Raw genomic sequence first — 14106 nt, forward strand, 5'->3', positions numbered from 1 at the left:
TAAAAAGAGAAATCAATATAATTGTACAGTCAAACATTTATATTAGAAAATAAATTACTAAATTAGCTTCGTTAACAAAATTGTAAGATAACTTTATTGATATAATTGATACTAATGTATGTTATCGTAACTAAGGCTTATCCAAAAATAGATATCTTTTACCTTTATAAAACGTAGTAAAAGAAATTAAAAAATCACAAGATCAAAATTTGTAATAAAAAATTATCTTCGTATAGTAGTCAACAACGCAATGGCTTCTACAAATCAATTATGCTTAGTTTTAATTATTTTCTTATTAGTCTTTTCGCTTTCTTCCTTGTCAACAAGTGCAATTATTCTAAAGGCTAATGTTTCCCTTTCGATACCTTCATCACAACTAGTAGAAAATTTATGCAACGGCAAGGCAATTCAAAATCGCAGGTTTTGCTTGAAAGCACTTTCCACCCCCAAAGTTATTGCGGCAACGGATACAACCCAATTAGGAACCCTCATTATGCAATTAGGAGCAGCAAATGCCAAAGCAACGTTGAATGTATATAATGAAATAATTAAGAAACCAGGTTCTCCCCAGGCATTGGAAGCCCTTAATTGTTGCATTGAGGCAGAGAAATACGCAATCTTATCATTTGAAATGGTATCTTCCAAATTGGTTGAAGATCCCCAAACCGCAAACTATGATGTAGCTGTTATAGGCCCCGAAATTGCTAATTGTGAAAAGGAACTAATTAACGCAAAGGTTCAAGCACCTCGACTCCTTGCTGGGAATTGATTTATGAAATATTATGTCTCAATAGGATATGAGATAACATCAACTCTGGAGCTTGAAAATCCAAATGAGTATTAGGCAAAAAATTAACGGAATATGTATAGATAGTAATGTGTGAATTTTTTATCTTGATTGATACAATATAATATTGATGGCATAGGCGTGTTGCAATTGTTGCTGTTGTTGAAACTGTGAATTAATTTAAATAATCACTGTAAAATTATATATTTTTTTCATATTCCATTAAGTTAGTTAATCCTTAATATTCTAATTATTAGCTATTAAAAGTGGACTCAGAATCTAACCAAACCGAAATAATATCAAGCTTCTTACCTCTTCTATGTATGACACTTGTGCAAAAATAAGTATTAATTACACCTATTATTACAAGATGAGATTTTTGTAAGAAAGAGCTGGTAGTATTTACCGTCTCCCACCCTACTTGTGCTGTACTGCATTTCAGTTTATTTCTTTCCTTAATTGCCTTCTCCTTAATGCTTTCTTTTAATTCCTTGCATCCAGAAGTACTAGTGAACTTTCCCTTATTACTAAAAGACCAAATCATGGAATCATTACCTCTTAATTGACAAAGCATTATCCTTTGAAAACTACTTTCTTCAACTTCAAGAAAGAATAATGAGTCATTTGTAAAGAAAATATGAGAACAAAAAGATCATTTAAATAGATATTACTAAGATATTTTACTCTATCTGTCGAAAAAAATGATGCCACTTTGTAGCATTTTGTTGTTCTTAGTAAATTGAAATCAAACCACGCCACCGGATCCATTTTGTTCTTTAGTTCTTTTTAACAAATTGTAATCAAGCTATCTAGATGGGGCCAGTTCTTTCTCATTTGTTCTTTGCATATGATTTTGTAATCTATTCGAAATTGAACTTAAAGAATGTTAGGAACCTTAAAGGAATTCTTCACCGCTTTCTTTTGCTTCTCAAGCCATCGAGCCAATTCCCAGAAAACCAGCATTTTCTTTTCTGAAGGAGTGGGTGATGATCTTAATAACATGCTAAGTAGTTTACTTGGCTTAAAAAGGGCCTAAGATATTGAAATGTATTTAGGTGTGTCGTTATTCCATAACAGAGTTTCTAACTCTACATTGCAGTTTGTGGTAGAATAGGTGCCTAGAAAATTGAGTAATTGGGACGCTAAGCAGCTCTCTATGGCAGGTAGTGTTACTCTAGTTTTGTCTGTTCTTATTTCTTTACCAAATTATTGCATGCAACCAATGTGAATATCGAAATGTGTTTGCGTGTAGATTGAACGATCGGTAAGACAATCCATATAGGTGTCGGCTAATGGTGGAAAGAAAGTGTCTCTAATTGGTTGAGGCCCTAATTGTCAACCTCGTGCTTGTGGATGATGAGGTTTAAGGCATTTAGAGGATCTGAATGCTTCTTCTATTTTTTGCTAAAATTGGGGTTTAATCAAGTCTCTAAGGATACTGTCTTTTAAGATTGAGTTCTTCGATCAAAGTAAGGAATGAAAGTGAGGGTGCCTGAAAGTGTTGCACGAGGAAGGTGTTCAGCAGTATGGAGAGGACCTGGTAAGGTACGGCCTGTATTGAGAGAGAATTCATATTGGTCTGTTTGGGCCGAGAATTCTATCTACCGTTGGTAATCATCCACTCATGTACCTTCTCAAATCAATCTTGGAATTCGTTAAACCTTTCCAGGTTACTACTTGGCCAGCTCATCCTCAGACTTGATAAAAAGGATTCATTTGTTTTTAGAAACAATAGTCCAATTGCAAACCAAGTGTATTTCGAGAGAGAGGAAAAAAGCTGTTGACTAGCTTAATAAGGTGCCTTTAAATAGGAATACAGAGGTCCAGGTGTTTGTTATTTTCCCTGAGGAGAGATGTTAGATGAATTTTGGTTTGATAAAGTAGTTGATTTTCCGTTTGTAATTATTTAGCGGAGTTGGTTAGTTTTATTTACACACCAAAAGAAAAGTTTATTGCAACCAAAATTTTCAATAAAAAGAGAAATCAATATAATTGTACAGTCAAACATTTATATTAGAAAATAAATTACTAAATTAGCTTTGTTAACAAAATTGTAAGATAACTTTATTGTTATAATTGATACTAATGTATGTTATCGTAACTAAGGCTTATCCAAAATAGATATCTTTTACCTTTATAAAACGTAGTAAAAGAAATTAAAAAATCACAAGATCAAAATTTGTAATAAAAAATTATCTTCGTATAGTAGTCAACATGCAATGGCTTCTACAAATCAATTATGCTTAGTTTTAGTTATTTTCTTATCAGTCTTTTCGCTTTCTTCCTTGTCAACAAGTGCAATTATTCCAAAGGCTAATGTTTCCCTTTCGATACCTTCATCACAACTAGTAGAAAAATTATGCAATGGCAAGGCAATTCAAGATCGCAGGTTTTGCTTGAAAGCACTTTCCACCCTCAAAGTTATTGCGGCAATGGATACAACCCAATTAGGAACCCTCATTATGAAATTAGGAGCAGCAAATGCCAAAGCAACGTTGAATGTATATAATGAAATAATTAAGAAACCAGGTTCTCCCAAGGCATTGGAAGCCCTTAATTGTTGCGTTGAGGCATAGAAATACGCAATCTTACAATTTGAAATGGTATCTTCAAAATTGGTTGAAGATCTCCAAACCGCAAACTACGATGTAGCTGTTATAGGTCCCGAAATTGCTAATTGTGAAAAGGAACTGATTAACGCAAAGGTTCAAGCACCTCGACTCCTTGCTGGGAATCGATTTATGAAATATTATGTCTCAATAGGATATGAGATAACATTATCTCTGGAGCTTGGAAATCCAAATGAGTATTAGGTACAAAATTAAGGGAATATGTATAGATAATAATGTGTGAATTTGTTATCTTGATTGATACAATATAGTATTGATGGCATAGGCGTGTTGCCATTGTTGCTGCTGTTGGAACTGTGAATTAATTTAAATAATCACTGTAAAATTATATATTTTTTTCATATTCCATTAAGTTAGTTAATCCTTAATATTCTAATTATTAGCTATTCAAAGTGGACTCAGAATCTAACCAAACCGAAATAATATCAAGCTTCTTACCTCTTCTATGTATGACACTTGTGCAAAAATATGTATTAATTACACCTATTGTTACAAGATGAGATTTTTGTAAGAAAGGGCTGGTAGTATTTACCGTCACCCACCCTACTTGTGCTGTACTGCATTTCAGTTTCTTTCTTTCCTTAATTGCCTTCTCCTTAATGCTTTCTTTTAATTCCTTGCATCCAGAAGTACTAGTGAACTTTCCCTTATTATTAAAAGACCAAATCATGGAATCATTACCTCTTAATTGACAAAGCATTATCCTTTGAAAACTACTTTCTTCAACTTCAAGAAAGAATAATGAGTCATTTGTAAAGAAAATATGAGAACAAAAAGATCATTTAAATAGATATTACTAAGATATTTTACTCTATCTGTCGAAAAAAATGATGCCACTTTGTAGCATTTTGTTGTTCTTAGTAAATTGAAATCAAACCACGCCACCGGATACATTTTGTTCTTTAGTTCTTTTTAACAAATTGTAATCAAGCTATCTAGATGGGGCCAGTTCTTTCTCATTTGTTCTTTGCATATGATTTTGTAATCTATTCGAAATTGAACTTAAAGAATGTTCGGAACCTTAAAGGAATTCTTCACCGCTTTCTTTAGCTTCTCAAGCCATCGAGCCAATTCCCAGAAAACCAGCATTTTCTTTTCTGAAGGAGTGGGTGATGATCTTAATAACATGCTAAGTAGTTTACTTGGCTTAAAAAGGGCCTAAGATATTGAAATGTATTTAGGTGTGTCGTTATTCCATAACAGAGTTTCTAACTCTACATTGCGGTTTGTGGTAGAATAGGTGCCTAGAAAATTGAGTAATTGGGACGCTAAGCAACTCTCTATGGCAGGTAGTGTTACTCTAGTTTTGTCTGTTCTTATTTCTTTACCAAATTATTGCATGCAACCAATGTGAATTTCGAAATGTGTTTGCGTGTAGATTGAACGATCGGTAAGACAATCCATATAGGTGTTGGCTAATGGTGGAAAGAGAGTGTCTCTAGTTGGTTGAGACACTAATTGTCAACCTCGTGCTTGTGGATGATGAGGTTTAAGGCATTTAGAGGATCTGAATGCTTCTTCTGTTTTTTGCTAAAATTGGGGTTTAATCAAGTCTCTAAGCATACTGTCTTTTAAGATTGAGTTCTTCGATCAAAGTAAGGAATGAAAGTGAGGGCGCCTGAAAGTGTTGCACAAGGAAGGTGTTCAGCAGTATGGAGAGGACCTGGTAAGGTACGGCCTGTATTGAGAGATAATTCATATTGGTCTGTTTGGGCCGAGAATTCTGTCTACCGTTGGTAATCATCCACTCATGTACCTTCTCAAATCAATCTTGGAATTCGTTAAACCTTTCCAGGTTACTACTTGGCCAGCTCATCCTCAGACTTGATAAAAAGGATTCATTTGTTTTTAGAAACAATAGTCCAATTGCAAACCAAGTGTATTTCGAGAGAGAGGAAAAAAGCTGTTGACTAGCTTAAAAAGGTGCCTTTAAATAGGAATACAGAGGTCCAGGTGTTTGTTATTTTCCCTGATGAGAGATGTTAGATGAATTTGGGTTTGATAAAGTAGTTGATTTTCCGTTTGTAATTTTTTAGTGGAGTTGGTTAGTTTTATTTACACACCAAAAGAAAAGTTTATTGCAACCAAAATTTTCAATAAAAGAGAAATCAATATAATTATACAGTCAAACATTTATATTAGAAAATAAATTACTAAATTAGCTTCGTTAACAAAATTGTAAGATAACTTTATTGTTATAATTGATACTAATGTATGTTATCGTAACTAAGGCTTATCCAAAAATAGATATCTTTTACCTTTATAAAACATAGTAAAAGAAATTAAAAAATCACAAGATCAAAATTTGTAATAAAAAATTACCTTCGTATAGTAGTCAACAATGCAATGGCTTCTACAAATCAATTATGCTTAGTTTTAGTTATTTTTTTATCAGTCTTTTCGCTTTATTCCTTGTCAACAAGTACAATTTTTCCAAAGGCTAATGTTTCCCTTTTGATACCTTCATCACAACTAGTAGAAAATTTATGCAATGGCAAGGCAATTCAAGATCGCAGGTTTTGCTTGAAAGCATTTCCCACCCCCAAAGTTATTGCGGCAATGGATACAACCCAATTAGGAACCCTCATTATGAAATTAGGAGCAGCAAATGCCAAAGCAACGTTGAATGTATATAATGAAATAATTAAGAAACCAGGTTCTCCCCAGGCATTGGAAGCCCTTAATTGTTGCGTTGAGGCATAGAAATACGCAATCTTATCATTTGAAATGGTATCTTCAAAATTGGTTGAAGATCTCCAAACTGCAAACTATGATGTTGCTGTTATAGGTCCCGAAATTGCTAATTGTGAAAAGGAACTGATTAACGCAAAGGTTCAAGCACCTCGACTCCTTGCTGGGAATCGATTTATGAAATATTATGTCTCAATAGGATATGAGATAACATCATCTCTGGAGCTTGGAAATCCAAATGAGTATGAGGTACAAAATTAAGGGAATATGTATAGATAATAATGTGTGAATTTGTTATCTTGATTGATACAATATAATATTGATGGCATAGGCGTGTTGCCATTGTTGCTGCTGTTGAAACTGTGAATTAATTTAAATAATCACGGTAAAATTATATTTTTTTTCATATTGCATTAAGTTAATTAATCATTAATATTCCAAATTTTAGCTATTCAAAGTGGACTCAGAATCTAACACAACCGAAATAATATCAACCTTCTTACCTCTTCCATTTATGACCCTTTTGGAAAAATATGTAGTAATTACACCTATTGTTCCAAGATGAGATTTTTGTTTGAAAGACTGGTAGTATTTACCGTCTCCCACCCTACTTGTGCTGTACTCCATTTCATTTTATTTCTTTCCTTAATTCCCTTCTCCTTAATGCTTTCTTTTAATTCCTTGCATCCAAAAGTACTAGTGAACTTTCCCATATTATCAAAAGACTAAATCATGGAATCATTACCTCTTAATTGACAAAGCATTATCCTTTGAAAATTACTTTCTTCAACTTCAAGAAAGAATAATGAGTCATTTGTAAAGAAAATATGGGTACACAAAGATCATTTAAATTGATATTACTAATATATTTTACTCTATTCGTCGAAAAAAAAATGATGCTACTTTGCAGCATTTTGTTGTTCTTAGTAAATTGAAATCAAACCACGCCACCGGATCCATTTTGTTCTTTAGTTCTTTTTAACAAATTGTAATCAAACTATCTAGATGGGGCCAATTCTTTCTCATTTGTTCTTTGCATATGATTTTGTAATCTATTCGAAATTGAACTTAAAGAATGTTCGGATCCTTAAAGAAATTCTTCACCCCTTTCTTTAGCTTCTCAAGCCATCGAGCCAATGCCCAGAAAACCAGCATTTTCTTTTCTTAATGAGTGGGTGATGATCTTAGTAACATGCTAAGTAGTTTAGTTGGCTTAAAAAGGGCCTAAGATATTGAAATGTATTTGGGTGTGTCGTTATTCCATAACAGAGTTTCTAACTCTACATTGCGGTTTGTGGTAGAATAGGTGCCTAGAGAATTGAGTAATTGGGACCCTAAGCAGCTTTCTATGGCAGGTAGTGCTACTCTAGTTTTGTGTGTTCTTATTTCTTTACCAAATTATTGCATGCAACCAATGTGAATTTCGAAATGTGTTTGCGTGTAGATTGAACGATCGGTAAGACAATCCATATAGGTGTCGGCTAATGGTGGAAAGAGAGTGTCTCTAGTTGGTTGAGACGCTAATTGTCAACCTCGTGCTTGTGGATGATGAGGTCTAAGGCATTTAGAGGATCTGAATACTTCTTCTTCTTTGCTTTTTTTTTTTGCTAAAATTGGGGTTTAATCAAGTCTCTAAGCATACTGTCTTTTGAAATTGAGTTCTTCGATCAAAGTAAGGAATGAAAGTGAAGGCACCTAAAAGTGTTGCACGAGGAAGGTGTTCAGCATTATGGAGAGGACTTGCTAAGGTATGACCCGTATTGAGAGAGAATTTATATTGGTCTGTTTGGACGGAAAATTCTGTCTACTGTTGGTGATCATCCACTCATGTACCTTCTCAAATCAATCTTGGAATTCGTTAAACCTTTGCAGGTTGCTACTTGGCCAGCTCGTCCTTAGCCCTGAGAAGAAGGATTCATTTGTTTTTAGAAACAATAGTCCAATTGCAAACCAAGTGTATTTCGAGAGAGAGGAAAAAAGCTGCTGACTAGCTTAATAAGGTGCCTCTAAATAGGAAAACAGAGGTCCAGGTGTTTGTTATTTTCCCTGAGGAGAGATGTTAGATGAATTTGGGTTTGATAAAGTACTTGAGTTTCCCTTTGTAATTATTTAGTGGAGTTGGTTAGTTTTATTTACACACCAAAAGAAAAGTTTATTGCAACCAAAATTTTCAGTAAAAAGAGAAATCGATATAATTGTACAGTCAAACATTTATATTAGAACATAAATTATTAAATTAGTTTCGTTAACAAAATTGTAAGATAACTTTATTGCTAAAATTGATACTAATGTATGTTATCGTAACTAATACTTATCTAAAAATAGATTTGTTTTACCTTTATAAAACGTAGTTAAAGAAATTAAAAACTCACAAGATCAAAATTGTAACAAAAAATATCTTCGTATAGTAGTCAACAAGGCAATGGTTCCTCCAAATCAATTATGCTTAGTTTTAGTTATTTTCTTATCAGTCTTTTCGCTTTCTGCCTTGTCAACAAGTGCAATTATTCCAAAGGCTAATGTTTCCCTTTCGATACCTTTATCGCAACTAGTAGAAAGTTTATGCAACGGCAAGGCAATTCGATGGTATCTTATCATTTGAAATGGTATCTTCAGAATTGGTTGAAGATCCCCAAACCGCAAACTATGATGTAGCTGTTGTAGGTCCCGAAATTGCTAATTGTGAAAAGGAACTGATTAACGCAAAGGTTCAAGCACCTCCACTCCTTGCTGGGAATCAATTTATGAAATATTATGTCTCAATGGGATATGAGATAACATCAACATTGGAGCTTGAAAATCCAAATGAGTATTAGGTAAGAAATTAAGGGAATATGTATAGATAATAATGTTTGAATTTATTATCTTGATTGATACAATATAATATTGATGGCATAGGCGTGTTGCAATTGTTGCTGCAGTTGAAACTGTGAATTAATTTAAATAATCACTGTAAAATTATATATATTTTTCATATTCCATTAAGTTAATTAATCCTTAATATTCCAATTATTAGCTATTCAAAGTGGACTCAGAATCTAACCAAACCGAAATAATATCAACCTTCTTACCTCTTCCATTTATGACACTTTTGCAAAAATATGTTGTAATTACACCTATTGTTCCAATATGAGATTTTTGTAAAAAAGAGCTGGTAGTATTTACCGTCTCCCACCCTATTTGTGCTGTACTACATTTCAGTTTATTTCTTTCCTGAATGTCCTTCTCCTTAATGCTTTCTTTTAATCCTTGCATCCAGAAGTACTAGTGAACTTTCCCTTATTATCAAAAGACCAAATCATGGAATCATTACCTCTTAATTGACAAAACATTATCCTTTGAAAATTACTTTCTTCAACTTCAAGAAAGAATAATGAGTCATTTGTAAAGAAAATATGGGTACAAAAAGATCATTTAAATTAATATTACTAAGATATTTTACTCTATCTGTCGAAAAAAATGATGCTACTTTGCAGCATTTTGTTGTTCTTAGTAAATTGAAATCAAACCACGCCACCGGATCCATTTTGTTCTTTAGTTCTTTTTAGGAAATTGTAATCAAGCTATCTAGATGGGGCCAGTTCTTTCTCATTTTTTCTTTACATATGATTTTGTAATCTATTCGAAATTGAACTTAAAGAATGTTCAGAACGTTAAAGGAATTCTTCACCGCTTTCTTTAGTTTCTCAAGCCATCGAGCCAATGCTAGATAACCAGCATTTTCTTTTCTGAATGAGTGGGTGATGATCTGAGTAACATGCTAAGTAGTTTACTTGGCTTAAAAAGGGCCTAAGATATTGAAATGTATTTGGGTGTGTTGTTAATCCATAACAGACTTTCTAACTCTACATTGTGGTTTGTGGTAGAATAGGTGCCTAGAGAATTGAGTAATTGGGACCCTAAGCAGCTCTCTGTGGCAGGTAGTGTTACTCTAGCTTTGTCTGTTCTTATTTATTTACCAAATTATTGCATGCAACCAATGTGAATTTCGAAATGTGTTTGCATGTAGATTGAATGATCGGTAAGACAATCTATATAGGTGTCGGCTAATGGTGGAAAGAGAGAGTGTCTCTAATTGGTTGAGCCGCTAATTGTCAACTTCGTGCTTGTGGATGATGAGGTCTAAAGAATTTAGAGGATCTGAATGCTTCTTCTTTTTTTTTTTTGCTAATATTAGGGTTTAATCAAGTCTCTAAGCATACTGTCTTTTGAGATCGAGTTCTTCGATCGAAGTAAGGAATGAAAGTGAGGGTGCCCTAAACTGTTGCACGAGGAAGGTGTCCAGCAGTATGGAGAGGACTTGCTAAGGTACGACCCGTATTGGGAGAGAATTTATATTGGTCTGTTTGGACCGAGAATTCTGTCTACCGTTGGTGATCATCCACTCATGTACCTTCTCAAATCAATCTTGGAATTTGTTAAACATTTGCAAGTTGCTACTTGGCCAGCTCGTCCTTAGGCTTGATAAGAAGGATTCATTTGTTTTTAGAAACTATAGTCCAATTGCAAACCAACTGTATTTCGAGAGAGAGGAAAAAAGCTGCTGACTAGCTTAATAAGGTGCCTTTCATTAGGAATACAGAGTTTCAGGTGTTTGTTATTTTCCCTGAGGAGAGATGTTAGATGAATTTGGGTTTGATAAAGTAGTTGATTTTCCATTTGTAATTATTTAGTAGAGTTGGTTAGTTTTATTTACACACCAAAAGAAAAGTTTATTGCAACCAAAATTTTCAATAAAAAGAGAAATCAATATAATTGTACAGTCAAAAATTTATATTAGAAAATAAATTACTAAATTAGTTTCGTTAACAAAATTGTAAAATAACTTTATTGTTATAATTGATACTAATATATATTATCGTAACTAAGACTTATCCAAAAATAGATTTGTTTTACCTTGATAAAACGTAGTAAAAGAAATTAAAAAATCACAAAATCAAAATTTGTAATAAAAAATATCTTCGTATAGTAGTCAACGAGGCAATGGCTCCTCCAAATCAATTATGCTTAGTTTTAGTTATTTTCTTATCAGTCTTTTCGCTTTCTTCCTTGTCAACAAGTGCAATTATTCCAAAGGCTAATGTTTCCCTTTCGATACCTTCATCGCAACTAGTAGAAAATTTATGCAATTGCAAGGCAATTCAAAATTGCAGGTTTTTCCTGAAAGCACTTTCCACTCCCGAAGTTATTGCGGCAATAGATACAACTGAATTAGGAACCTTCATTATGAAATTAGGAGCAGCAGATGCCAAAGCGACGTTGAATGTATATAATGGAATAATTAAGAAACTAGGTTCTCCCCAGGCTTTGAAAGCCCTTAATTGTTGCGTTGAGGCATACAAATATGCAATCTTATCATTTGAAATGGTATCTTCAAAATTGGTTGAAGATCCCCGAACCGCAAACTATGATGTAGCTGTTATAGGTCCCGAAATTGCTAATTGTGAAAAGGAACTGATTAACGCAAAGGTTCAAGCACCTCGACTCCTTGCTGGGAATCGATTTATGAAATATTATGTCTCAATGGGATATGAGATAACATCAACTCTGGAGCTTGAAAATCCAAATGAGTATTAGGAAAAAAATTAAGGGAATATGTATAGATAATAATATGTGAATTTGTTATCTTGATTGATACAATATAATATTGATGGCATAGGCGTGTTGCCATTGTTGCTGTTGTTGAAACTGTGAATTAATTTAAATAATCACTGTAAAATTATATATTTTTTTCATATTCCATTAAGTTAATTAATCCTTAATATTCCAATTATTAGCTATTCAAAGTGGACTCAGAATCTAACAAAACCGAAATAATATCAACCTTCTTACCTCTTCCATTTATGACACTTTTGCAAAAATATGTAGTAATTACACCTATTATTCCAAGATGAGATTTTTTTAAGAAAGAGCTAGAAGTATTTGCCGTCTCCCACCCTACTTGTGCTGTACAGCATTTCAGTTTATTTCTTACCTTTATTACCTTCTCCTTAATGCTTTCTTTTAATTCCTTGCATCCAGAAGTAATAGTGAACTTTCCCGTATTATCAAAAGACCAAATCATGGAATCATTACCTCTTAATTGACAAAGTATTATCCTCTGAAAATTACTTTCTTCAACTTCAAGAAAGAATAATGAGTCATTTCCAAAGAAAATATGGATACACAAAGATCATTTAAATTTATATTACTAAGATATTTTACTCTATCCGTCGAAAAAAATGATGCTACTTTGCAGCATTTTGTTGTTCTTAGTAAATTGAAATCAAACCACGCCACCTGATCCATTTTGTTCTTTAATTCTTTTTAACAAATTGAATCAAACTATCTCGATGGGGTCAATTCTTTCTCATTTTTTCTTTCCATATGATTTTGTAATCTATTTGAAATTGATCTCAAACAATGTCCGAATCCTTATAGAAATTCTTCACCACTTTCTTTAGCTTCTCAAGCCATCGAGCCAATGCCTAGAGAACCAGCATTGTGTTTTCTGAAGGAGTGGGTGATGATCTTAGTAACATGCTAAGTAGTTTACTTTGCTTAAAAAGGGCCCAAGATATTGAAATGTATTTGGGTGTGTCGTTATTCCATAACAGAGTTTCTAACTCTACATTGCGGTTTGTGGTAGAATAGGTGCCTAGAGAATTGAGTAATTGGGACGCTAAGCTGCTCTCTATGGCAGGTAGTGTTACTCTAGTTTTGTCTGTTCTTATTTCTTTACCAAATTATTGCATGCAACCAATGTGAATTTCAAAATGTGTTTGCGTGCAGATTGAACGATCGGTAAGACAATCCATATAGGTGTCGGCTAATGGCGGAAAGAGAGTGTCTCTAGTTGGTTGAGACACTAAATGTCAACCTCGTGCTTGTGGATGATGAGGTCTAAGGCATTTAGAGGATCTGAATGCTTCTTTCTTTTTTTTTTTTTGCTAAAATTGGGGTTTAATAGTCTCTAAGCATACTGTCTTTTGGGATCGAGTTCTTCGATCGAAATAAGGAATGAAAGTGAGGGCCCCCGAAAGTGTTGTACGAGGAAAGTGTTCAGCAGTATGGAGAGGACTTGGTAAGGTACGGCCCGTATTGAGAGAGAATTTATATTGGTCTGTTTGGATTAAGAATTCTGTCTACCATTGGTAATCATCCACTCATGTACCTTCTCAAATCAATCTTAGAATTCGTTAGACCTTTGCAGGTTACTACTTGGCCAGCTCATCCTCAGACTTGATAAAAAGGATTCATTTGTTTTTAGAAACAATAGTCCAATTGGAAACCAAGTGTATTTCGAGAGAGAGGAAAAAAGCTGCTGACTAGCTTAATAAGGTGCCTTTAAATAGGAATACAGAGGTCCGGGTGTTTGTTATTTTCCCTGAGGAGAGATGTTAGATGAATTTGGGTTTGATAAAGTAGTTGAGTTTCCCTTTGTAATTATTTAGTGGAGTTGGTTAGTTTTACTTACACACCAAAAGAAAAGTTTATTGCAACCAAAATTTTCAATAAAAAGAGAAATCGATATAATTGTACAGTCAAACATTTATATTAGAAAATAAATTACTAAATTAGTTTCGTTAACAAAATTGTAAAATAACTTTATTACTAAAATTGATACTAATGTATGTTATCGTAATTGTTAGAATTAAGTGACCCAAATTCTTATTTAAATAAAATACGATGGAAAATAAAATAAAAGTAAAATCCATATAGAACTAGACTTCTTTTATTTTATTTTAGAATAAGGTTTTAAACCTTATTAAACTCCATCTATTTTATATTGATTAGGATAAGGTGTTTCAATCCTACTAGAATATGGCTTTGCAAGCCTATAAATAGACATAGTCTATTCCTCTTGTATTTGAGTAAAAATTTTTCGACATAGTGAATTTTCTTCTCCTCCGCCTGTGGTTTTTTTCCGAAAGGGTTTCCACGTAAAATTTATGTGTTCTTTATTTTTATTTATTTTATTCTATTTTATTTTTCACAAATTGGTATCGAGCTTCGGGT

General features: G+C 33.3%; 2 protein-coding genes across 2 annotated transcripts; both read left to right on the forward strand.

Moving 5' to 3' along the window:
* The first annotated feature begins 250 nt into the window (after nucleotides 1-250).
* Nucleotides 251-769, forward strand: LOC108450913 (uncharacterized). Its single transcript, XM_017748677.1, has one exon. It carries the CDS (start codon nucleotides 251-253, stop codon nucleotides 767-769), a length of 519 nt encoding a protein of 172 aa, XP_017604166.1.
* A 10322-nt stretch (nucleotides 770-11091) lies between these two features.
* LOC108450912 (uncharacterized) lies at nucleotides 11092-11685 on the forward strand. The gene has a single exon (XM_017748675.1). The coding sequence runs from the start codon at nucleotides 11092-11094 to the stop codon at nucleotides 11683-11685; it is 594 nt and encodes a 197-aa protein (XP_017604164.1).
* The last annotated feature ends 2421 nt before the right edge of the window (nucleotides 11686-14106 follow it).

Source organism: Gossypium arboreum, unplaced genomic scaffold (assembly GCF_025698485.1).
Source record: "Gossypium arboreum isolate Shixiya-1 unplaced genomic scaffold, ASM2569848v2 Contig00209, whole genome shotgun sequence".
Taxonomy (NCBI): domain Eukaryota; kingdom Viridiplantae; phylum Streptophyta; class Magnoliopsida; order Malvales; family Malvaceae; genus Gossypium; species Gossypium arboreum.